This window comes from Lampetra planeri, chromosome 63 (genome assembly GCF_965212315.1).
Source record: "Lampetra planeri chromosome 63, kcLamPlan1.2.h2, whole genome shotgun sequence".
Taxonomy (NCBI): Eukaryota; Metazoa; Chordata; class Hyperoartia; order Petromyzontiformes; family Petromyzontidae; genus Lampetra; species Lampetra planeri.
Genome location: NC_136169.1, coordinates 1,104,110 through 1,128,290, shown reverse-complemented (window position 1 = coordinate 1,128,290; position 24,181 = coordinate 1,104,110). Strand labels below are relative to the sequence as shown.

The window sequence follows — 24,181 nt, the reverse complement described above, 5'->3', positions numbered from 1 at the left end:
CCCCTCCCTCCACGACGGACGGACGGACACAATAATCCCCTGTGAGCTGGTGTCACCAGGAGGTTCCTACCAGTACAACCCTCTTATCATCAGCAACTACAAACCTGCGGCTTCGGACTTACATCATCATCCCCTAACCATCACGCGCCCTTAAATCAACAACCACGACAACAAACACCCATATCGTGTCAACCCACACGGTTTACCCCGTAATTGTTGTACGGGGAAATTGAGTTTTCAGGTCCATACGGTGTACAGCCGTTTCTATACGGGCAAATACAAATGTCTATTTGTTTGTGTTTCTCCCTTGTGATGGGACTTTGTAGGATGAAAGTTGAGATTTATAAGAGGCACGGGGTGACCAATAAGGTCTAAATTGGCCTGTAATAATGTAAGCGCTGATAAGGGGTTGACAGGTTCAAGTTCAAGTTCAAAGTTCATTTATTAGGTATATCCCTGTGAGCCATTCGGCTTTTGAATCGGGTGCAACCGCAACAAACAAAAAATAAAAACATGAACAAAAAACATCTTAAAGTGAATATGTGACTGCCACAGTCTTGAAACAACAACCACAACCAACAGCGCAACAACAATCACAGCCTCAAATTATCATCAATAACGACCACACAAAAACCGACGACAAAACTCACCACCTCACGTCCTCAAAGCAACAGCCATAACTTTCACAATCAACCACCACAACTCAGGAGCAGTGGTGAAGAAGTTGTGAGCGGGCAATGTCGCAGCCAGGAGCGGGTGGCGAGGGAGGAAGGAGGAGGAAGGAGAAGGCAAGACTGGATGGAGGGCAGCAGGAATCAGAATCTTCTTGGTTCTTTCGGTAAAGTCACGTAGAAGGGAAGTAATAAAATAATAAAAATAAAACATAAAAAAGATTATTATATTATTAATTTTATATATTAAATTATTTTATTATGTTTTATTTTTATTACTTTATTACTTCCCTTTTACGTGACGTAAGGCGCTCTTCTTCCACCTCCAACCCAGCTTATATATAAGCTCCAAGCTTGGCAGTGTCTCATTCTTCACCTGAAGACGGCTGCTTGCGTTGTGGCCGAAACGTCGTGAGAATTATTTTATTATGTTTTATTTTTATTATTTTATTACTTCCCTTCTACGTGACTTTACCGAAAGAACCAAGAAGATTTACCGAAAGAACCAAGAAGATGAATCCCTGCAGTCACGAAAGCTTTAAATATAAATATTGTATTATGTTTTATTTTTATTATTTTATTATTTCCCTTCTACGTGACTTTACCGAAAGAACCAAGAAGATTTACCGAAAGAACCAAGAAGATGAATCCATGCAGTCACGAAAGCTTTAAATAGGAATCAGAATCTTTATTTAGGCTGCAGGAGTAATCCTATGAGTTGTTAAGCTCTTTTTCACAGATGTCCAGGTATTGACGGGCAAGTAAAGTTACAACAGCGAACACAATACAGCAACAAAAACACCGACAGGGGTGCACATTTTAGAAAATAAATGGTAAGCAAGTCACAAAAATAAATACGTAATAAATGTATCAAGTCCGATTTGATCAAGATTGAGCAAAAAAAACTTACAGCAAAACAGTCCCAGACCACACAGTTAGTAGTCCCTCAATACATTGGCACAATACATATTGAACTATCGATGATATTACTACACGGGCAATGATCAAAGTTACAAATCGCATTCGCAAGTGTGACTACGTGTATCCACAGCAACGATCGTCTTGCTTCGGGAAATTGTTGTTTAAAGGAGGTGAAGGAGGCGAGATGGGGAGGGAGGGGTGAGGGAGGAGGAGGCGGGCTGAGGGAGGGGGTGGAGGGAGGGGGTGGAGGGAGGGGAGGAGGGGGGGTGGAGGGGGGGGTGGAGGGAGGGGAGGAGGGAGGGGAGGAGGGAGAGGGGAAGGGGAGGAGGGAGGAGGGAGAGGGGAAGGGGAGGAGGGAGGGGGATGGGAGGAGGGAGAGGGGAAGGTAGGGGAGGAGGGAGGGGGAGGAGAGGAGAGGAGGGAGGGGGAGGAGAGGAGAGGAGGGAGGGGTAAGGGGAGGAGGGAGGGGGAAGGGAGGAGGGAGGGGAGAATGGAGGGGTAAGGGGAGGAGGAATGGGAGGGGGTAAGGGGAGGAGGGAGGGGGTAGGGGAGGAGGAGGGGGAGGATCAAGGGGTCAGGAGAGAAGGGAGGGGGGTAGGAAGGAGGGGGGGGGTTGGGGGGGGAGATGGGCGGGGGAGGTGGGGGGGAGGGGCGGGGGAGGTTGGGGGGGGGAGAGGGGCGGGGGAGGTTGGGGGGGGGGAGAGGGGGGGAGGTTGGGGGGGGAGAGGGGCGGGGGAGGTTTGGGGGGGAGAGGGGCGGGGGAGGTTGGGGGGGGAGAGGGGCGGGGGAGGTTGGGGGGGGGAGAGGGGGGAAGGTTGGGGGGGGAGAGGGGCGGGGGAGGTTTGGGGGGGAGAGGGGCGGGGGAGGTTGGGGGGAGGGAGAGGGGGGGAGGTTGGGGGGGGGAGAGGGGTGGGGGAAGTTGGGGAGGGGGTGGTTGGGGAGGGGGTGAGGGGCGGGGGAGGTTTGGGGGAGGAGAGGGGCGGGGTCGAGGTTGGGGGGGGGGGGAGCCGGGCGCCCATGGACAAGATGGCGGAGCTGGAGGACGTGAGCCTGGACGGGCGGCCCCTGCACGCTCTGCGCGTCACAGACCTCAAGGCGGCCCTGGAGCAACGCGGCCTCGCCAAGAGCGGCCCCAAGAACGCGCTCGTCAAACGTCTCAAGGGGGTGAGGCTCCCCGCGGGGCCCATGCGTCCCCCGAGCCCCTTGAGGCCTACCCCCATCCCCCCCTCATCCCGCTCAAACGCGCGGTGGCGCCTCGACTAAGCGCGGCGCGGGGCCCGAACCCCCCTCGCCGTCCGTCTCGGTCTCTCCTTGAGCCCCCCCCTTGCCCTGAGCCCCTGGCCCCCCTTTTGTAAGAGGGGGGTGGGTGCAGACCACACTCTGCAGGGGCTGTTGAGGGTACGGGAAGAGGGGGGGTAGGGTGGCGGGGTTGGCGCCTTGCGGGCACGGGGGAACGAGGCCGCGTGTGGAGCGAGAGAGGCGCGGGGGTAAACTCTCAACACGAGGGTTCGAGAGCGTGAAACTCACCCCACACTCACCCCCAGTGGGGTCGAGAGGTTTTCACGTGGTCCCCGTGGGGTTATCGTGGCCCCCGTGGAGGTCTGCGTTGAGTTATGAACTCAACTCACTACCTCGTAAAACTCGCTGAGGCCTAAATGTTGGGATTCGGACTGCGCGGCCTAAGTGGTTCGCATGTCCCAGTCGATGATTATTGTTATTTCTGTGATCCCTGTTTGGTCTTGCATGGGTATTCTTGTGTGTAGCCTGTTGTAGTGTTTGAGGACTTGTTAACTAATTGCGTGGTGTATCTTCACTGGTTTATAAAGCCACACGAAGGGGCCTAATGTGGCTTTCGGCGGGGCTTGTGATAGTGGTGGGTTTTCGTGTCCCCTTGTGGTCTGTAATGGAATATTTTGTGTTTACGTTATCCAAGTTTGATCCCTTAATGGGGTTTATTAGTATCCATGTGAGAAGTCTGTCATGAGTTCTAAACTCGCAACGTGGTTGTGGACTGCTGGACTAGAAACTCGCATTGCGGTCTAATGTGGGTTACTTTATAATGTTTAGTTTATCCTTTTAGTGGTTTCAACGGTTGTTGTTTTCAACAGTTGGTTCTAAACTTATGTATTATGCTCTTTAAATATATATTACACCTTAGAGGCGTATTGTGGGTCGGACCAACGGAGAGGTTTGTGTTCATTATTATGTAAGATGTTATTAAATCATTGACGCCTAAGATAATTTAGAATGTTAATTCTTTTTAACGCTGTATGCTGGGTTATAGACTCACAGAGGGACGGGGATGCCTTAAAAGTCACCTCGCAGTGAGGGGTATAGAGTCGTTACGAATTTCAGTGCGTTATTAATCTCCAGGTTTGTTTTTGAATGCGTTTTAAATTCACTGCAAGGTTGGTGGTGAGTTATAAACTTTAGTGGTTTGTTCTGTGGTCCGTTACATCATATCGGTGTGGCATCTGATGGGTTAGAACTTTGGTTTATAACTTGGTTAGGAACGTACGGTAATGTATCACGACACATCGTGGCTTCCGATGAGTTATAATGTCCCAGTGTTGTATCTGGTAGGTTATTAACCCAGAGCGAATATCCATGCCAAGTTACAAGCGGATAGGATGGTTCTCGTTGAGTTGCAATGTCTTGCTGTTGGCTACATTGAGTTATAGTCTCACAGCACAGTCTGGGATGAGTTATGTTATAATGCCCATATATAAGTCTTTGGTCACAGATTTGCTGTGGGTTTATAGTGTACGAAGCCAGGTTAAAAGCATAGCTTTCAATGTGTTATAATATTCGTGTGGTCTTTGATATTTTGCACACTTTTTGGATGGTCTATGCTATGCTGGATTGTTCGAGCACGGTCCACATTAAGCTGCAATGGTTCTTAAGTGTGGGATTAGTGATAGTGCCCCAGGTCTAGTCTGTTGAGTTAGTTATACTATCCCCAGCCTGTTCTATTATTACCTGTGAGAAATCCACATGGTTTAGGATGGAAATTAAATCACCGAGTGGATTTTGTGTTTTGCCCCCCCCGCCCCATCTCAACCCCAATTTTATTTAGATTGTGCACTCAGCATCATGAGGCCAAGGATTTACAGTTTTTGGAAATCACAGCAGTGCAACCCCGTATGCTGGAGAACAGATGCATCATCAATAGATTTTCACAGAACTTCTACTGATATCCCTTCCAAGTGATCTTTCTCTTTAGACCATCAACTCATGACACCTGCATCTTACTAAATCACCCAGACTTAAATCTCGGATCTGAGCCACCAAGCCCACCTCTTCATATTACCTGTTGAGCGTTACGATATCTTGAAGTGTGACGTGTTCCTAATTATAAACCCTTGAGTGTGGCTTACGTGCTATCAGCTCGTTAGCGTGGTTCTTGAGGTGCTGTGTCAGTGCCTTCCTTGGTGGATTATAAACTCAGTGGCCAATGTGGTGTTGCAAGCTCACTAGGTTACAAATATATCATAATTATACAATATGAGCATTATATGGTAACGGCTCAGCTTGCTTTACATTTAGTTGTATTGCCGCAGCAGGGTACTTATGAAATTATAATTTCTCAGCATGGCGTATGATCAGTATGAAGCCCCCAGATTCGCCTGTAATCTAAGTTGTCGTGTTGTCTTTGGTGGGTTATATATGTACTTTTTCAGCCCTTTTCTCAGTCCGTTGCTGGAAAAGGGCCTTCCATAAGTTGGTGCTTGATTATAAACTCAACTCTCCCGCATGATCGCAGAAGAACTAAAAACTCAGTTTGGTCTGTGATGAGTGTTATTGTCGAGGCATTCTCCTTATAATATCTCTGGTGCATTATTATATCTCTGTTTGGTCTTTTCTTGGTTAAACACTTACAGAGAATGCCGGGTACTTACCGCTAGTGAGTTATAAGGTCCCACAGTTTAGGATAAGTTAGAAACTGACAATGTCCACAATTATTTCATTCTCAGCTTGGTCTTTGGATCATAATGTCCCAGTGTGGTTCTCCTTAAGGTACGACACTTGTACGTGTTCTTTGCAGACCTACAATATCCCCCTAAAACATTGCCATCCATTTGCCAATTGTTTCCGCCGGTAGTTTGCAGTAACTCGTATTACCTCAGTAGCATTGGGCAGGAGTGGTACCTGTCGTGGTTCGTGTCTATTAATCGCAACGTTCGCTAAAGCCGCATCTCTCTCCCGTGTGCTCTGCTCACAGGCCCTCATGCTGGAACAGCTGCAGAAGACGTCTGGTCAGCAGGCTGGCTTGCAGCCCAACTCTTCCGTAAGTGCCCCCGTGCCTTCTCTGTTTACGCAGCCAAGAGCTGCTGGCAAGAGAGAGCGAGCGAGAGAGATTCACCCCGTGTCTCAACTTTTATTGTCTGGGGCCTGTCGCAGTCACACTTGTGCAGTGAATGGTGGGTTTTGCATACTAACGCCGATGACGCCACTGCGCAGATCGGGGAGGAGATGAGCTCCAACAGCTTCATCAAGCAGTACCTGGAGAAGCAGCAGCAGCTCCTGCAGCAGAGGATAGCGCGCGATGCGCAGGCGGCCACCGAGTCAGAGGGTGAGTACGAGGCGTCGCGACGCATCGGCGATTAAAACAGATTTTCGTGTTCACGATTAAATTCGGCGGCAGGGTGGCGCAGTGTTAACACTCGTGCCTCACGGCAAAATGTGCTCGGTTCGATTCCTCCCTCGGATGCCTTTCTGTGTGGAGTTTTGCATCCAAAAATGGGAGGGGTGGGGCTGGTTGGAGAGGGGAGGGTGGGGAGGAGTTGGGTGGGGAGGGGCTGGGTGGGGAGGGGAGGGGCTGGGTGGGGAGGGTGGGGCTGGTCACCCTGTGGTGCCCTTATAAAACTCAACGTTTAACCTACTCACGCCGGCTTGTGCCCGCTCTCACAGTCGGCCATATTTGCGGAATACACCACGCCGCCGTTGACCCTGGCCATTGACCGAGCAACCCAACGTTCCTACCAGCTCCTTCTGCAGGAATGTGTTAATATTTACCATTCATACAAATTGGGGTCCATCAGTGGTTCCTGCACCAAACTACGATCCCGGCGACCCGAGTTCTGAATTCCCCAACACAGCTCGCGTCATTGGGCAGTGATATATGAACCAGTCATGCATGAGGCATGGTCATAAAACCCCAACTCCACGGCGGAGTTAGGAAGTTTAATCCAGCAGTGGATATACAGTGCGGTAAACAATGATCGTTTGAAGGTGCACGTAAATGCTATGCTAACGATACATTTAGGCGAATGGAACAAAAAACAATACTGTACAAACGAGAAGGAACAAATTTCGATTTAAAGCTTTCGTGACTGCAGGGATTCATCTTCTTGGATCTTTCGGTAAAGTCACGTAGAATGGAAATAATAAAATAATAAAATAAAACATAATAAGATAATTCTCACAACGTTTCGGCCACAACGCAAGCAGCCGTCCTCAGGTGAAGACCAGGTCTGTCGGGGAGACAGACCTGAGGACGGCTGCTTGCGTTGTGGCCGAAACGTCGTGAGAATTATCTTATTATGTTTTATTTTATTATTTTATTATTTCCATTCTACGTGACTTTACCGATAGAACCGAGAAGGAACAAATTAAAAAATCGGGCAGTAATAATGATTACTGATCGATTTATATATTTTTTTGAATATTTTTTACTTGTTATTATTATTCGAATTATAATTCGACAAAAAACTTCATTCCTGAAAGAACTTGCGACCAAGAATTGTGACAATCACTGGATAAGGGGAGTTGCTACTTACCTACCACCAACCATTGTCACCAGTTTGAGATTATTATCATTATTACACTTGTTTAGGCATGTAACGATGCATAGATATCATGGATTAAAATCGATCCTCACGCTTGCGATACTGGCATAGAATCGATAACAATTCATACAAACGAAATGCTCGTGTTACATTCATTGACCAGTGGAGCGAACACAACTCTACAAATGGCACTGAACTGACACGAAACAGTAAAAATGAGATGGGTAAAAACAACGCAAAAAAATTAACCCGTAAAAACAAAGTTTTTCACTATAAATCCTTTATATGCGTGGCGGCTAGAGTCCTCTCGTCCTCTGGCTTGAGATGGCTGCCACCTATGGGTCAGATGATTGCCTGCCACCATTAAGCAATTGGTAATTAAATATAAAAAAAATTTCCTAAAAAGTGTAAAATTCTTGAAAAAAATTTTCATGAAAAGAAATTGTCACGCACAACGAGTCTGTGTGCAAAATGTCAGCTCGATTGGATCACGGGAAGTGGGTTAAAAAACGACCGAAAGATTTGCACGGTCGTAAGCGCGCAAGCAAGCAAGTGAACTTAATATAAAGGATTTTAAAAAGAGCAAATGCTTCGAATGGGATCCCGGCTGTTAAATGTCACTTTTCATAAAATCGCTAGGGATGATGAATCACCCCAGGTCTAAAGGGTTCACGGTGGAGCCACCAATGAGTTCATCTGAGCCTGCTGAACATGTGAGAGCGCGTCTTGTTGTAATCGTTGCCGTGAGGATAAATTGCGCGTGTTTGCGCCGTGTGCAGAGGTGTCTGCCGAATCGGAGGATGAGACCACCTCGCACCAAGACTCGTTGGTTACTCAGCCTCCAGACCTGCAGTCCATTCCCGAGAACCAGGAGCTCAACAGCTACACAGGTAGCACGCCCGCGACTGCCACGGCCGCCACCGCCCGACACAGCCACAGCAGCCGCGCACGGAGCGCTCGGCGGCTTCGTTTTGTTTGCGAATCGCCAAACGTATTTGGGACTGGCGAGGTCTACAGTAAAACCTCGAAGCCAGATTAAATGGAGGGGGGAGAGCATTTCCGGTTGTGGGAAATAAGTAACAAAGCGGCACTTAATTTACAAATTTATTGACTTACACGTAATTATTCAAGTAAAATTACATTCACCAACAGAGGACGTGCTGTATTTGGGACGGGCGAGGTCTACAGTAAAACCTCGAAGCCAGATTAAATGGAGGGGGGAGAGCATTTCTGGTTGTGGGAAATAAGTAACAAAGCGGCACTTAATTTGCAAATGTATTGACTTACACATAATTATTCAAGTAAAATTACATTCACCAACAGAGGACGTAGTGTCCAAAGGTATGTGCATTATATTTCCTCCAGTCTAAATTAAGATTTTGAGTGTTTATTTCGGTGGCCCTTCTTGCTTACCTCGAATTCCAGAACATTTGACCTTGTGAAATGTAACATTTGACCTTCGTCAATATGAAAATCTTAAAAGTCCATTTTAACGTCCGTTACACGCAGCCAGTGTTCATAATTGCAATATTGCGTCATTCATTGAAAGATCACACATCGCCGTACATGCAAACATTTAAACTCTCTGTACAAATCGAGATCGGGGCATGAAAAATTAAGGTGAAGAGATTGTATCAAGTCTTTGGTCTTTTGATCCAAAGCGGCGATGGTGTGGAAGTGAGTTTACAGTCGTGACTTAAAATCATCGACACATTCCGGTGACCAAGTCGCATCAATAGCTGCAACAAAGCATCAAGCAGTCTGGATCATGAAAATGTTAACACCTTGTAGGAGAGCATTCCTTAATTCATAAACGTTCTAACCGGGCGAGGGAGACGAGTTGAACAAAGCGACACCGTAAACATGATAAACGAGCAATAACAATCGTGTACAATGCAGTGAGACTTGGGCATGAATAAGTGGGTTATTATGTTTTATTTTTATTATTTTATTACTTCCCTTCTACGTGACTTTACCGAAAGAACCAAGAAGATGAATCCCTGCAGTCACGAAAGCTTTAAATCGAAAAATAAGTGGGTTGTTACAAGCTCGGATATTTTTAATGGGATTGCCGCTTCCACATTGGCTACACCGCTGTCTCTTAGCCGCACAGCTACAGCCACAGCTGACAGCACGTGCTTCTTTCCGCTCCGCGCGTGTGCTCAGCGGCAGAGCCCCCGGTTGCGGCGGTGGCCGAGGCATCTGCGGGACAGGACAAGAACGAGCCCGTAGAGCCGGAAGAAGAGGAGGAGGAGGAGGAGCGCGTCTGGCCCAAGCGAGTAGAGCGCAAGCGACGCAGCCGCAACTCGCTGCCTGCTGAGCCGGCGGAGGAAGCGCCGCCGGTCGTGAGGAGGACGCCCCGCAAGTGGAGTGGCGGGTACCGCGTGGACGACAAGGTGTTGGCGCCGCCTAGGGTCGATGCGGCGGAGAAGCAGCAGGCGGAGGAGGACTCTGAGGAGCCTTCGCTCACGGACCGCCAGGAGGTCAGAGGCTTGTCGCTGTGTAAGGGGGGTCGGATCAAAAGTAGGCATGTAACGATTCTTCGATAAATATCGATTGTCACGCACAGGACACGCACGTCTTAAGTTGTGTGTGTAGAGAGTGGCTGTTGTCAATTCGTGCAAATTGTAAAAAAAAATTTGGCTCATGGTAGCGACAAACGAGATGAAACAAGTGAGACGGACAGGACGGGACAAAGAGACTTCAAACAGGACAAACAATTGACGAAACAGACACTACTTATGAAATCATGCAAACAAGACAGGCGCTCCAACAAAGGCAGTGCAAATGGGACAAAAACATCAAAACATAATGCATTCTGAAATCGAATTGCTACCCAAAATTTTGACAATACATTTGGTGCATTTGTCCGAGCGGTAAATCGTTACATGCCTATTTAAGTGTCATTTGTATAATTTTATGCTACGTTTCCATCGCCACCGGGGAAAGCCTCGATCATAAACTGGCCTTGTGGGCTCAGCCCGGATTCCCACAACAAGCCGTACCGGGTCCTCACCAAGCGGGGGTCTCTTCAGCAGACCCCGTCACTTTTATTTCACAAGGGAGCCGCACGCTTTAGCTTTTTTTTTTTAATCTGAGCCTCCCTTGGATATAGGTGCGTTCAAACGGGGCGCACCTCCAGTGGTGGCCCTCGCCTAATTTGACGTGGGGAGGGTGGGGAACTTTTTATATATGTATGTACAGGTTTTTCCCACGCTTTATGTGGTAGTAGATGCGTTACCAATAAAAGGGGCGTACTAAAGCGAAACCGCACGAGACGGCTGCCTGCCGAATAGCGCGTGCAGTACCCCAAACAAGTCCGACCGCATTGCCGCATACGAGTGAATTCAAACCACATGTAGCACATTTTGGGTCGAGATAAGTTCTTCGCATATACGCAAATTTGTATAAACCCAAATTGAATAAAGCGATTGAAACCTGCATATTAAAACAAAAAAAAAATTGGCTTGGAATAACCTAACTCACCCCAAACATAAAAAAACAACCTTTTGATCGCTGAGAGTAAGGATGGGGAGGTCATTGCAGCACTGCGCAAGTGGTTGAGCACTGAGATGCATATTTGAGCCGTGCTGTCAATCCTAGAACAACCCAGGATGGCCGAATCCGCTTTCCACTTGGTCATGGGAACGTAGCATATCCCTTTTGTGACTCATTCTCTCCTCCCAAATACGTGTTGAACACATGAATAACACCTTACTATTATTAAGTTGTTTTTTTTGCAGGATTCCAACCTGATGTGCACCTCCTTATTTAATCGCATTGATCCCGATCCATCTCCACGAACGTTCCTCGATATATTATACAATGGTGCGTTCTCCAGTTGAGTTTCCCCTGCGAGTGTCTTCAGTCAACTGGAGAACCTGTACATTCCTTTGTTTATCTTGAGCCCCCACTTTGCAGAATTCTGTATTAAGTTGTCCTACGATTTCCTGCAGTTTGTTTCCAACAGCGAATGGAAACGGCCAATGGAAATAGATGGTTTCACTTATTTGACTTTCCACTCGCAAATCAAAGAAGTGAGACCAGTTTTCGGAACAAAAATTAGTGAGCCTGTTCACGAAATGTTTACCAAGAATTGGAGTGCCACGATCATCCTTTTATTTGAAAGTCATGAAAGAACTTGAAGAATTACAGGCACGTTAGCCTCTTATTCCGAGTGCACTAATTGACTTTATTTATCTTGAGCCCTATTTTCTACCTTCATTAAATATGTTATTTGGTGATACTGCATTGGCAGTGGTGAGTCACACAAATAAATAAAAAGCCTCGACACCTTCGCCAATAACACTGTGTGTGGCCTTACAAGGAAAAATATGATAGGCAACGTTTTGGGCAATTGTCCTTCATAGAACATAACCTCATTTACATAGCGGTCTACTTTTGCGGATGACATCTGGGGATCTTTAACGTCCACTGAAGAAGAAGACGTGTTATGTTGTGCTATCAAGAAGGGCCATTGCCTGAAACGTCACCTATTATTTATGTTTCCTATTAAGGCCAGTGTTATTGGTGAATGTGTCTTCTTTATTAGGCTCTTGTATCAAGATTATTCAGATTATTGCCCAATGAAGAGAAATCCACCAAGTTGCCTGAAGAAAGTGTTAAATCGGTGCGTATCTCCAGCTAACGACCGATGGATCAAATAGGTGCGTGGACACTGACAAAGGATATGAAACAAAAGAGGCACGGACAGGTGCGTGCAATAAATCACACTGAGAAAAAGGAACACGTGGATTAGAGAACACACGCACGTTAGACATATTGACTGCTAAAAAATCAAGTGGGATTGGGCAGGACGTGTCACTAGTAGAGATGATGACCGGTGGTCGAGACTAACGGTGGAGTGGCAGCCAAAGGAGGGAACACGCCCTAGAGAACATACACCACAGATGAAGTCAGCTTATGTGCAGAAGCTAGACGGATTGTTACATCCCCGGACTGTGAGGCACAGTGAAACCTTCATCCAGCAGTGGATAGATAATAGATGATAATGATGAGTGCTGCTATTGTTCACAGTAGAGCCCAGGATGCCTCCCGTGTGAGTGAGCGCCGTGTGACCCGTGCCTGCCCGGGCGTGCGTCTCCCTCGTTAGGATGAAGCCCCTATCCCAGTATTGACGGCCCAAGTTCCGTGTACGGAGCCGCCAGAGCCTGAGGCCTGCGGGGACGCACAGGCTCCCGCGAGCCCCCCTCCTCCCCACGCCGCCCCCAACGACGCCCCTCGCCTGTCGGCCAGAAGTGCCCGCCGTGCAGGACTCGCGTCCGCTTGTGACGGTGATGGTGACGCTACGGCTCCAGCAGAAGAAGCTGACGAAGGGGAAAGAGGCGCCACGGGGATGCACGTTAAGCCCAAGAGAGGCGCGGAGACGACGCAGAAGGTGGCGGAGGAAGAAGAGAAGATGGATGTCACTGTGGGGAAAAGTAAAGGGGAGCAGAAGACCGCAACTCGCGTGGAGCTGGGTGGATCCGCCAGCCAAGCGTCCGTCATTCAAGCTGCGTGCAAGCGCGACGGTGCCCCTGCTGAAGAGCCGATGGAGGCATCGCCGCCGCAGCTGGTGCAGGAGAGGTCGTCGTCGGCGTTCCAGGCTGAGAGGAAAAGCGCCACAGAGTCGCCCGTGCTGCAGGAGGCGTCCCCTCCACACCTGGAGCAAGAGGACGGCCCCGTGAATGCGCCACTGCCCTCCTCGGAGCCTATCTCCCTCCCACGTGGGGCCCAGCCAGGCAGCCTCCTGGAACCGCCGGTAGCGGCTGACGTCCCCCGTCCCCGCGCGGCAAAATCTGGCACCAAGGAACAGGCGATGGTGCCTGCCGACGGGCGGGTAGAAGCTGTGCCCCCTCCCTTGGTGGCTTCGGAAGATGGGAAACCTCGGAAGGTGGCGGCAGCGGCTCCGGCCGAGGGCAAGAGGCGCGGCCGAGGCCGCTCCAGGTCTCGCTCAAGCTCCCGCTCCGGGTCGAGCTCGCGATCGTCGTCATCCTCCTCGTCCTCATCTCGCTCGTCTTCCTCATCCTCGTCTTCGTCGTCGTCGCGCAGTGGCTCCTCGTCGGCCGACTCCAAGTCCCGCTCGCCAGTGAGTTCCGCGGAGTTAGCGGCGGGCGGTCGGCGCCACGAGGTCGGCGCCACGAGGAGGAGACTGGGCGACGGTGCAGCAGTGAAAGCTGCCTTAGCCGACGTCAATCGGCGCCGCTGTTCTGCACATCGCTGCTCTCTTCCACTGTTGTGAATTAAGGACATGGGCCTTAATTTTTGTAAATTGAAGCCCCTGTGTTTAATGATCAATACTAGGCATGCAACAATGTATTGAATCATCCCCCCACCCCACTTCCAGCCAGGAAATTGTTCTAATTAGAGTTTATTTTATTCAGATATCGATATATATATATTTTTTTTGTCTGGGTCTTAACCGCCTCATTTGTAGTTCTATGTGTTGTTTTGTTTGCTCCATTAGCGTAAAGTGTAGTGTAGGAGTATAATTTGCGTAATTTTAATGCTCATATTTTGAACAGGAAGAATCAATTTTAATGAGTAAATCCACGCATCGGTAATGCGGCAGGTCTGGGGTCAGTTGCATGAAACAACTTGAATACAAAATTCCCTTTCACTCCTATTTAAATCGGTTTCAATTAAGGGACTTTTTTTTCAAGGTATTTTATTTAACTGGCCACTGAACCCAACACTGCCCTTGCCTTGGACTTTTGGGCAAGGAAATATTCCCACTCCAGTTTTCTAACGTGATTTACCTTTATAAAATATGAAGCAAGCCAACTTCAATTTATCCGTGATACTCAAAAAATCCACCATGGAATTTCATTTTTGTGTTGCAGTGATGACCCAAGTGACCGTTTTCATCCGAATCGTAGTTATCTTACATTTGTAACTATTTTTGAAGTATCTGGAATCAAAGTTGCTTATTGTGCACCCACATGCAACTTTATTTACCGACTTTTGCAGCCCGTGAAACAGTAGACCATAGGCGTAATTCTATGAGTAATTTGAGTTGTCACAATTCTGGGCCACAATTTGACCAACGACTTGGATATTTTACAGTGGCTGTTGCCTGTTGTGGCTACAGGGAGGCACATGAATTGAAAATAAGAACAACATACGGATGTAATGGCTTCTCGCGCATGGTTCAATTTGCGCCGGTTGCGTAAGAGTTTGTCGACCGCTGAACTTATGCGTCGTACCGTGCCTAGCGGACAACACCATCGGGAGCAGCAGCGACAGTGGCGGTAACAGCAGAAGTGCCGCGTCATTTACCTCTTAGCGGCGGTGATCATGCCGAGGGGTAACGAGGCTGCGTTCCGCCGTGCGTGTCTGCGGCACAGATGCGTGTGAGGAAGGCCGACAGGAAGAAGCGAAGCCCCTCACCCGGCGCACCGGGCGACGGGGAGGAGGAGACGGAGGGCCGCGCACGGAACCTTGGCCAGGGAGTCGAACCCAAGGCGGGCAGGGGTGAGGAGGAGAAGCGCTTAGCCGTGCGGGAGGCTGAGGAAGCCGAGAGGGTGGCTCGCGAGCAGCAGAGGGAGCGGGAGGAGGCCGAGGTGCGCAAGCGTGAGGAAGCGGAGCGACTACGCCAAGAGGAAGAGAGGGAGAAGAGGCGCAAGCAAGAGGAAGCAGAGGAGAAGCAGAGACAGGAAGAAGCAGAGAAGCACAAGCAGGAAGAAGCAGAGAAGCGCAAGCAGGAAGAAGCAGAGAAGCGCAGACAGGAAGAATTGGAGAAGCGTAAGCAAAAGGAAGCAGAGGAGAAGCGCAAGCAGGAAGAAGCTGAGAAGCGCAAGCAGAAGGAAGCAGAGGAGAAACGACGACAGGATGAAGCAGAGGAGAAGCGCAAGCAAAAGGAAGCAGAGGAGAAGCGCAAGCAGAAGGAAGCAGAGGAGAAACGACGACAGGAAGAAGCAGAGGAGAAGCGTAAGCAGGAAGAAGCAGAGAAGCGCAAGCAGAAGGAAGCAGAGGAGAAGCGTAGGCAGGAAGAAGCAGAGGAGAAGCGTAAGCAAAAGGAAGCAGAGGATAAGCGCAAGCAGAAGGAAGCGGAGGAGAAGCGTAGGCAGGAAGAAGCAGAGGAGAAACGTAAGCAAGAGGAGAAGCGCAAGCAGAAGGAAGCAGAGGAAAAGCGTAGGCAGGAAGAAGCGGAGGAGAAGCGCAAGCAGAAGGAAGCGGAGAAACGTAGACAGGAAGAAGCAGAGGAGAAGCAGAAACAGAAAGAAGCAGAGGAGAAGCGTAGAAAGGAAGATGCAGAGGAGAAGCGTAGAAAGGAAGAAGCAGAGGAGAAGCGTAGAAAGGAAGAAGCAGAGGAGAAGCGCAAGCAGGAGGAAGCCGAGCTAAAGCGCAAGCAGGACGAAGCTGAGGTGAAGCGTAGAAAGGAAGAAGCAGAGGAGAAGCGCAAGCAGGAAGAAGCTGAGGTGAAGCGTAGGCAGGAGGAGGAGTTAAAGCGCACACAGGAGGAAGCGGAGCTGAAACGCAAACAGGAGGAGCAGAAGCGCAAACAGGAAGAGGAAGCAGAGCTGAAGCTTAAGGAGGAAGAGGAGGAACGGAAACGCAAGCTTAAAGAAGCAGAAGAGAAGCGCAGAAAGGAGGAAGCAGAGGAAAGGCACAAACAGGAGGAAGCAGAACGGAAGCGCAAACAGGAAGAGGAGGAGCGCAAACAAAAGCAAATGGAAGCAGAGGAGAAGCGCAAAGAGGAAGAGGAGCAGAAGCGGAAGCAGAAAGAAGAAGCAGAGATGAAGCAGGAGGAGGAACGGAAACAAAAGCTTAAGGAAGTAGAAGAGAAGCGTATAAAGGAAGAAGCAGAGCTGAAGCGTAAGCAAGAGGAAGCAGAGCTGAAGCGTAAGCAGGAGGAAGCGGAGAAGAAGCGTAAGCAAGAGGAAGCGGAGTTGAAGCATAAGCAGGAAGCAGAGCTAAAGCGTAAGCAGGAGGCAGAGCTGAAGCGTAAGCAGGAGGAAGCAGAGCTGAAGCATAAGCAAGAGGAAGCGGAGAAGAAGCGTAAGCAAGAGGAAGCGGATAAGAAGCATAAGCAGGAGGCAGAGCTAAAGCATAAGCAGGAGGAAGTGGAGAAGAAGCGTAAGCAGGAGGAAGCAGAGTTGAAGCATAAGCAAGAGGAAGCGGAGAAGAAGCGTAATCAAGAGGAAGCAGAGCTGAAGCATAAGCAAGAGGAAGCGGAGAAGAAGCGTAAGCAAGAGGAAGCGGAGAAGAAGCGTAAGCAGGAGGCAGAGCTAAAGCGTAAGCAAGAGGAAGCAGAGCTGAAGCATAAGCAAGAGGAAGCGGAGAAGAAGCATAAGCAGGAGGAAGCAGAGCTGAAGCGTAAGCAGGAGGAAGCAGAGCTGAAGCATAAGCAAGAGGAAGCGGAGAAGAAGCGTAAGCAAGAGGAAGCGGAGAAGAAGCGTAAGCAGGAGGCAGAGCTAAAGCGTAAGCAAGAGGAAGCAGAGAAGAAGCATAAGCAAGAGGAAGCAGAGAAGAAGCATAAGCAGGAGGAAGCGGAGAAGAAGCATAAGCAAGAGGAAGCGGATAAGAAGCGTAAGCAGGAGGAAGCAGAGAAGAAGCATAAGCAGGAGGAAGCAGAGAAGAAGCATAAGCAGGAGGAAGCGGAGAAGAAGCATAAGCAAGAGGAAGCGGATAAGAAGCATAAACAGGAGGAAGCGGAAAAGAAGCGTAAGCAGGAGGAAGCAGAGAAGAAGCATAAGCAAGAGGAAGCGGATAATAAGCATAAGCAGGAGGCAGAGCTAAAGCGGAAGCAAGAGGAAGCAGAGAAGAAGCGTAAACAAGAGGAAGCGGATAAGAAGCATAAACAAGAGGAAGCGGATAAGAAGCATAAGCAGGAGGAAGCAGATAAGAAGCGTAAACAAGAGGAAGCGGAGCTGAAGGGTAAACAGCAGGAGGCAGACCTGAAGCGCAAGCAGGATGAAGCAGAGCAGAAGCACAAGGAGGCAGACGAGAAGCGCAAGCAGGAGGAATTGGCGAAGTGCAAGCGGGGGGCAGCCGAGCTGAAGGTCAAACCGCAAGAAGGAGCAGAGAGAGCTCCCCAGGAGAAGAAGCACAAGACGGAGGAGGAGGGTGGGGAGCGCCGGCACGATGAGGAGCGCGGCCGGGAGCAGAGGGAAGCGGAGAAGGAGCAGCGGGGCCATAAGCAGGAGCCGGCGCCGAAGCGGCAGCACGATAAGGAGGAGCAGGGCGGTGCTCGAGGCCGTGACGCGAAGGGCGACGACCGCAAGCGCAGGCACTCGAGCAGCGAGGACGAGGGTTTGCCCAGACGGAAGGCGTGCAAGGGCTCGTCGTCGTCGTCGTCCTCCTCGACTTCGTCGTCATCTTCATCGTCCTCCACCTCCTCGTCCTCTTCCTCGTCGGGGTCATCGTCCCCCGACCGCGAGAAGAGGGACTTCCCCCCCGACACGCAGAAGCAGCGGCGGGGCCAGGCAGAGGCCGGCCGCTCGGCCCTCGTGCCAAATGATAAGGTGAGCCGTCACGCAGTGATTGGCTGGTCCCTTGCCTGCTGATGAATGCCAGCTAGGTTTTGTCAATGCAATTTTGAATGATATTAGTTCACAGAATAGATTATCGATTGCAAACGTACATGAATTGACAATGGAATCAAGTTCACTTTTAGTAACCGCTAAGGCACGTGCGAACGTTGGAGCCGCATGCCGTGCTCCAATGTGATCGATCAAGCGTCAGCCGTCGTAATGCACCCATGTGTCGGTCACCACGTTTGCACAGGTCTCCTTTTCATTCGCTTTGGTTTTTTCGGTAAAGTCACGTAGGTAAAAAAAAAAAAAAATTGTACTTTAATTTTTTTTCTACTATATTAAAAATATATTAAATACATTTAATTTTATAAATTTATTTTATATTTTTTACCTACGTGACTTTACCGAAAAAAACCAAAGAGTATGGTTCCTTGCAGTCATGAAAACTTCAAATCTAGAACTCCTTTTCATTGTTGCACATTTTATAACAACGCTTGCCTGCATTGTTCTCCAAGCGTCTGCATTGCTTATGCTATCTTTGTCACAGAATTCCCAGCGTCTGGTTCGCACACCTCTGCTCAAGTGCCTGTAACTTTCGTTTCAGCTACTCGGCTCTCTGTTGCAGGCATTACTGCCACCTCAAATACCCTTTTCTTTGCTACCGTCATAACTCGTGTGCAATCTCTGGGGCTAAACAGGTGAATGACGGCTTGCCTAGTTTCTTGGTGAGCAGTTGACGTCAGTGCCGTGACGCGGATGCCGATGTGCGTTGTCTGCAGCGTTCCGAGCCGGCGCGTGACGAAGGGACAGGGAGAGTGGCGGAGGGCGCTCCTCCCGGCGAGCACACGTGAGTCACACACTTCCCGCTCCCCCCCCCCCACATTGCGTCGTTTGGCCGACTCCCAATGTGTCCGCTGTTTGTGTGCCTTGTAATTATGCAGGCCGGTTCAAAGCTCCATATTGAGAACTAGGAGTGAAAATTTTCCAGTCATCCGTTCACCTGACGCTAACCTCCCTCTAGCTTATACAATCATTGATGTGCTATGACGAAATGGGCAGTGGACAACTACGGGCTTTCAGCTCATGGTTCATGATGATGATCTGCTTTGCCAGAAACATCTCCGATTCATTTATTTTTCTTTGTAAGGTGTTATTGACGAATGTGATTTATTTTCATAATGAAGGTTTTTGGGTTAGATTGCGTAAGTATAAATGTGTCGTACGCCTCCACCACCCGACACAGCCAGTAAGGTTTGTCACAAGTTTCAAATTTTCAAGTTTCATTTATTTGGTATAGCCTTGTGAGCCATGCGGCTCTTGAGTCGGGTGCAACCGCAACAAACAAAATATGAACAGAGAACATCTTAAAGCGACGACGCGCAACAGAAACATCCTGGAAAAAGCCAGCAAATCTTCCAGAAAAAAAACCCACCGTATTACAACGCTGTGTGCAAAATTCCCAATGTAATGCAAATCAAACAAAAACAACCATAAGACAATTTAGATTAAAGTTATCAGGCCAACTCCGTAAACAACATGCCAATTAACTACAACTTCAGCCCACCGGTGTGTTGGAGAGTAAATCCACAACATTTACAATTTGACTGCGACGTTTCGCTGATAATTACATCCAGCATCATTGGGCGATTTGCCACATTTTTATACTTACGAGGTCTAAACCAAAAACCTTTATTATGAGTAATATTGGTCGCGAAAGCCTACGTGTTAAAGTGATTAATGTTGTTATTTGAGGCCTTGTGCCAACGCAGCAGCATTGCCGAATAATTAACATAATACAGGGTAGCAGTCCATCCTCCAGTCAACATTCCGCTTGCATGCAGCTCACCTTGCCTTCACCTGGCCATCTCCACTCGCCGCTTTACACGTTCTTGTGAGAAACCTGCTTAGATTCATTGCCCTCCCCCATCCCTCCCGCTGCCCCGCGCCAGAGGTCGCAACCGGGTACCCGATACCCGTACCCTACCCGATACCCGGCTACCCGGCCGGGTACGGGTACAGGTAGCCGTTTGCGACCCTGGTGCGGCCGGGTACGGGTACGGGTAGGCCGTGAGTCACTGGTGAGTAACCGTTTGTCACTCATTTCGGGTAGGGAACGGGTACCCGTACCCGGCCGGGTACGGATACGGGTACCCATTTGCGACCCTGGTGCGGCCGGGTACGGGTAAGGAATCAAAACCCGTTCGCGACCTCTGCCCGGCGCACACCCCTCTGCATAACACACGCCTATCCGCTGTATAGTTTTGAGATGGGGCCGTGGTGCCCAACGATAGATAAATAAATGGAAGGCCAGCGTGGTGAAGAATGGCCGAACGGTCCTCGTGACGTGCGACAACGATGTGGGGAGGCCTTCATCCAGCATTGAATTTATGAAGGGTTGTGAACTGAACTTAAGTAATAAGATGGGAGAAAAATCATGTATGCGCATTGTTCCTGCAACACTTGCTGACCTGGGTTCGGTAGAATTTAAGAAGCGATATTAAGGTTATACTGCACAACGAGATGGTGAGTGCTTGATGTGTGATGTCATCGCCTTGGCCGACGAGGCCTATCTCGTAAGCGATAGTTTGAATCGCTTAATGTGGGCAAGGTTTGAAAACATTTGGCAGGCTTTCAAGAGGGTCCCTGATAGCAATTAAACTTTTTACTCAAAAGTGGCTAATTGGATCATCTTTATGACAGTTATAAATGCACGACCCATGATGGACAGACTGACGCAGAGGACGCATCAACTTTTTTTTGGCCGACGGAAAGTGTTAAAAACTGTGACGCAAAATCACTAATGATGCATGATGCGATCCCGCGTCATTGGCCACGTACGGTGCGAAAAAAGTTCAGCATACATTGAGTCGTCTCGTTCAGTAGATAATTATCTTTGCTGGTCCCAACTGCCACAGGAATGGGCGACGTGTGGACTGTTGACCACACACCTGGGATCAGTTGCACCTGTGATGATCTAATTCACAATGACTTGCAATTAATACTTGTACTTGTAAATTCAGCAAACAATGCTGATTCTAATTGTAATTATATTTGACCCCGATTAGCACGGTTGGCTATTTACGGCGCGAAAGAAGTTCCGTGTACATCCAACATACATTCAGCCCTCCCTCACTTAGATGAGCCCTGACGATTTTGGGGGTCACCATTTAATTAGATAGTTATTTATTTATTATATTTGTCACATTTGTACCATCTTTTTTGTATTGTTTTATTTGGCTCGTTCATTCAGTCACCCTGAAGGTGAGTGACATTATGGGTGGAGCCAGTTGAACGCTGCACCGTGAACCTGGATACCCGGTTGAATTCCCCTCCAGAGTTAACTGGAAAGGATGATATCCGAACCAGTCCTGGGCGCCCCCCCCCCCCCAGCCTCACCAACTTGCACCGGCCAGCGTGATGAAGTATGGGGAGGCTTTCATTCCGAAATTGAATGCCACAGGATTGTATAATAACATTTGTGTGTATTTTAAATAGATTACAAACGACTTGCATGCCCCCCTAGGGTCATGTTTAGGAGTGCGTCTGTGGAGTGGTTTCGTGGGGTCCTGTGAGGACACATGCCTGTGATGATGAAGATTGTGATGGTGACAGTGATGATGGTGATGGGGGGAGTGGTGGCTCACGGCCAACACCAGTGACGATTATCTGAGCCGATCCTGGGCCTCCCCTAGGTCGACTCAGCTGCAAATGAGTACCTGCTGCGGTGTGTAACAACATCGCCAATCGGGAGACAAAGGTGGCTGGGCGTGGTGTTGGCCACCCTCCCCCTCGTGTACTGTGCAGGCTAACAGCACTTGCCTCCTACAGTCTGCTCAGGCTATACGGGGGGGGGGTGGGGGTCTTTGTCTTTGATGGTGACGATGGCGGTGACGATGTTTTGGCACGTAACCATGCATCGAGTCTGCTTAAAATCGATCCTTACGTGAACTATTAGTGTTTTGTTTTTTGTCGGCTCGTTCTGATCTCATCAATTGCCGATATTACGATACCCCTATGGCGCCAGCTGCTGCTTGCTGTAGAAGAAGACTGCCGAGGTAGCCGTGTTGCTCGCCTATACGTACCCGGAACGCTCGCATTACTTCCCCGCTTGAACAGTGTAGCAATAGGAGGGCGTTGCTCCATAGCTACGTAGGTTTTCAGTTGTGTTAATTTTCTTAAATTCGTGCATTAGCTTCCTTTTTTTAGAGTTTTGATTGATCGATTTATACACACACACAGTTCGTATTTCTGATTTATGTATGATGTGCACACAAGTGAGAGACATCGTGTTGACTTAAGATTAATAATTAAGCTTTGGCTGGTGGTCAAGGCTAAGGATGGAGTGGCTCGTTAAAGGAGGTACCATACACCATGGAGATGGACTTCTGAAATTGCCTTCTCTGCAGTTGCCAGATCAAGTCAAATTTACTTGTTTAACCAGCTGAAACCTCAAAAAGAAGTGATTTTAGTTTAATTTGCAAGGATGGATTGATACATCGCAGGATCGTGAGGGATGGCGACGATTTGGGGAGGCCCTCATCCAGCCATGGATAGATTAGTTATATGATTAATTATATGATATAATTATCGGTGCGTGTGACCCCGACATCCACAAGTGGCACCAAAATCATCACATTCATGGCACTTCTTTGAATCGCAAGGCCACGAGGCAGTTCGGTAGTTTGCTGATGGTGGCATTATCGACGGTGCTGATGGCAGTATCGATGGCATTGTTGATAGTGATGATGGCGGTTTGGATGGTGATCGTTGTGGTAGTGGCATTTATGCCACTTTGTGAATATCATGAACATGTAAAAAAAAACCCTCCTGGCTCTTTTGAATTGTGAGAATCTCCCATGCTTCACTGCTGCCGGCCAGATTGACGTACACCTCGCGCACGCCCATGTGTCAGGTGGTTGAACGCGTGTGGACATCTACTCCCGTTGTAAATCGCATGCTGTAAAGGGATTAGCGCTGCTGTTGGTTAGTGGTGATGATGATATGATTGTGTCTCAGCGAGGAGCCGTGTTTGTGTCCCCCGGCGGTGATGGGAATGGGCGGGGGAGGGTTGCCGATTTTTCGGGTCTTAGTTTAACCGTTATGCACCCACAATTTGTTGACAATTGGGCTACCCCAGCAAGGAGCGGGTCACACCGCACACATCTCGAAACTGGATTTCGACTGCATTGTGACGGTGGTTGCGCAGCATTTTAAACACCCGGGCAAAAGGCATTTGCTTCACTAATTGGCTCTGAATTTGAGCGAGTTTGTACTTGAGAAAGATCTGTGCCATCTGCCCGACTGGGAGCTGCGCGCACGAGCGGTGCGGGCTGCTCCTTGCGCTGTGCTGGTAGCGGTGGCGTTTTGCGCTGTGCCGCTTAAGGCGCCGATGTCGCACGCGCGGTCACCGATTGCGATCGAGGCATCTCGCCGAGCGGAACACGACACGGGGACGTTTGTTGGGGCTCGCGACCCCGCGGCAGCCTCCACCACCACCGACACTGCTGCTGGTACCACAGGGCGCATCTAAAACCGCAAGGTCATCCGTTAGCGAGGTGCAGCGGTGCTGCGTTTGGGGAATATTTTTAAATTGGCAGGTTAGTGATTCGTTCGCTCCTTTGTTGGCTTTCCAATGCCGTTGATCGTTGGTGTTTTGTAAAAAAAAAGTCTTGAGATGGATCTTGGGTTAAACGGTTTTTATTTTCGGGGGGGGGGGGGTGAGGAACATCCCCCCCCCTCCCTTGTGCGGTCAACGAGCCATTTTTTTGACGGCGACGTCACGGCGGGCTGTGTCACAGCACCTCCCGTCCAATTAAACACCGGCCGTGGCCACACGCCGACCAGGAAATCTCCAATTTTTTATTTGGTTGCAAGCGGTGGAGAGGCGGGGGGGGGGGGCCCCATTGCGTGCCAGGCGGATCGGGGGAGTGGTGGAGCGATGAACGCGGGGAGCTGCTGGGCGCGCCGCATGCCCGCCCCGGGAGGGGTGGGAACCCAGGTCTTCTTGGCTCTGTAGGTGTCCTCTGTATCCGCCTGCACGGAGCCTGTTCCCCTGGGACCGTCCTCCATTGATTTTTTTTGGCGTGTGTGTTGGAGGCGCCTGTGCATGGCGAGCAGGCGGGAGCGTTGGGCCGGTGCGAGCGGAGCCTAATTAGCATGTAGGGCAGGCGCTCCGCTCGGAAGTGTGCGCAGCCCGATTGATTCTGCTGCTGCTGCTGCGGGGGAGGGGGAGAGGCTGAGAGAGCCGCCGACTTGAGCTGCAGCTGCTAGAATATTCCACTGCCGCCCGTCAGCGCAGGGGTTTCTCTCTCTTCTAGCGGCG

The 24,181-nt window shown here is 49.5% G+C and overlaps 1 protein-coding gene across 2 annotated transcripts in view; it reads left to right on the top strand.

Annotated features, from left to right (window-relative positions):
- Window positions 1–2,592: 2,592 nt before the first annotated feature.
- Window positions 2,593–24,181, top strand: part of LOC144736798 (uncharacterized) — a 35,785-nt gene continuing 14,196 nt past the window's right edge. The window contains exons 1-8 of one of the 2 annotated variants that reach the window (XM_078619439.1): window positions 2,593–2,756; window positions 5,815–5,880; window positions 6,054–6,165; window positions 8,161–8,271; window positions 9,548–9,864; window positions 12,495–13,469; window positions 14,728–17,847; window positions 18,639–18,706. In XM_078619439.1, the coding sequence (XP_078475565.1) occupies window positions 2,610–2,756; window positions 5,815–5,880; window positions 6,054–6,165; window positions 8,161–8,271; window positions 9,548–9,864; window positions 12,495–13,469; window positions 14,728–17,847; window positions 18,639–18,706 (4,916 nt within the window). In that variant the 5' untranslated portion in view covers window positions 2,593–2,609. The remainder of the gene's footprint in view (window positions 2,757–5,814; window positions 5,881–6,053; window positions 6,166–8,160; window positions 8,272–9,547; window positions 9,865–12,494; window positions 13,470–14,727; window positions 17,848–18,638; window positions 18,707–24,181) is intronic. The other variant, XM_078619440.1, reaches the window with a different exon arrangement.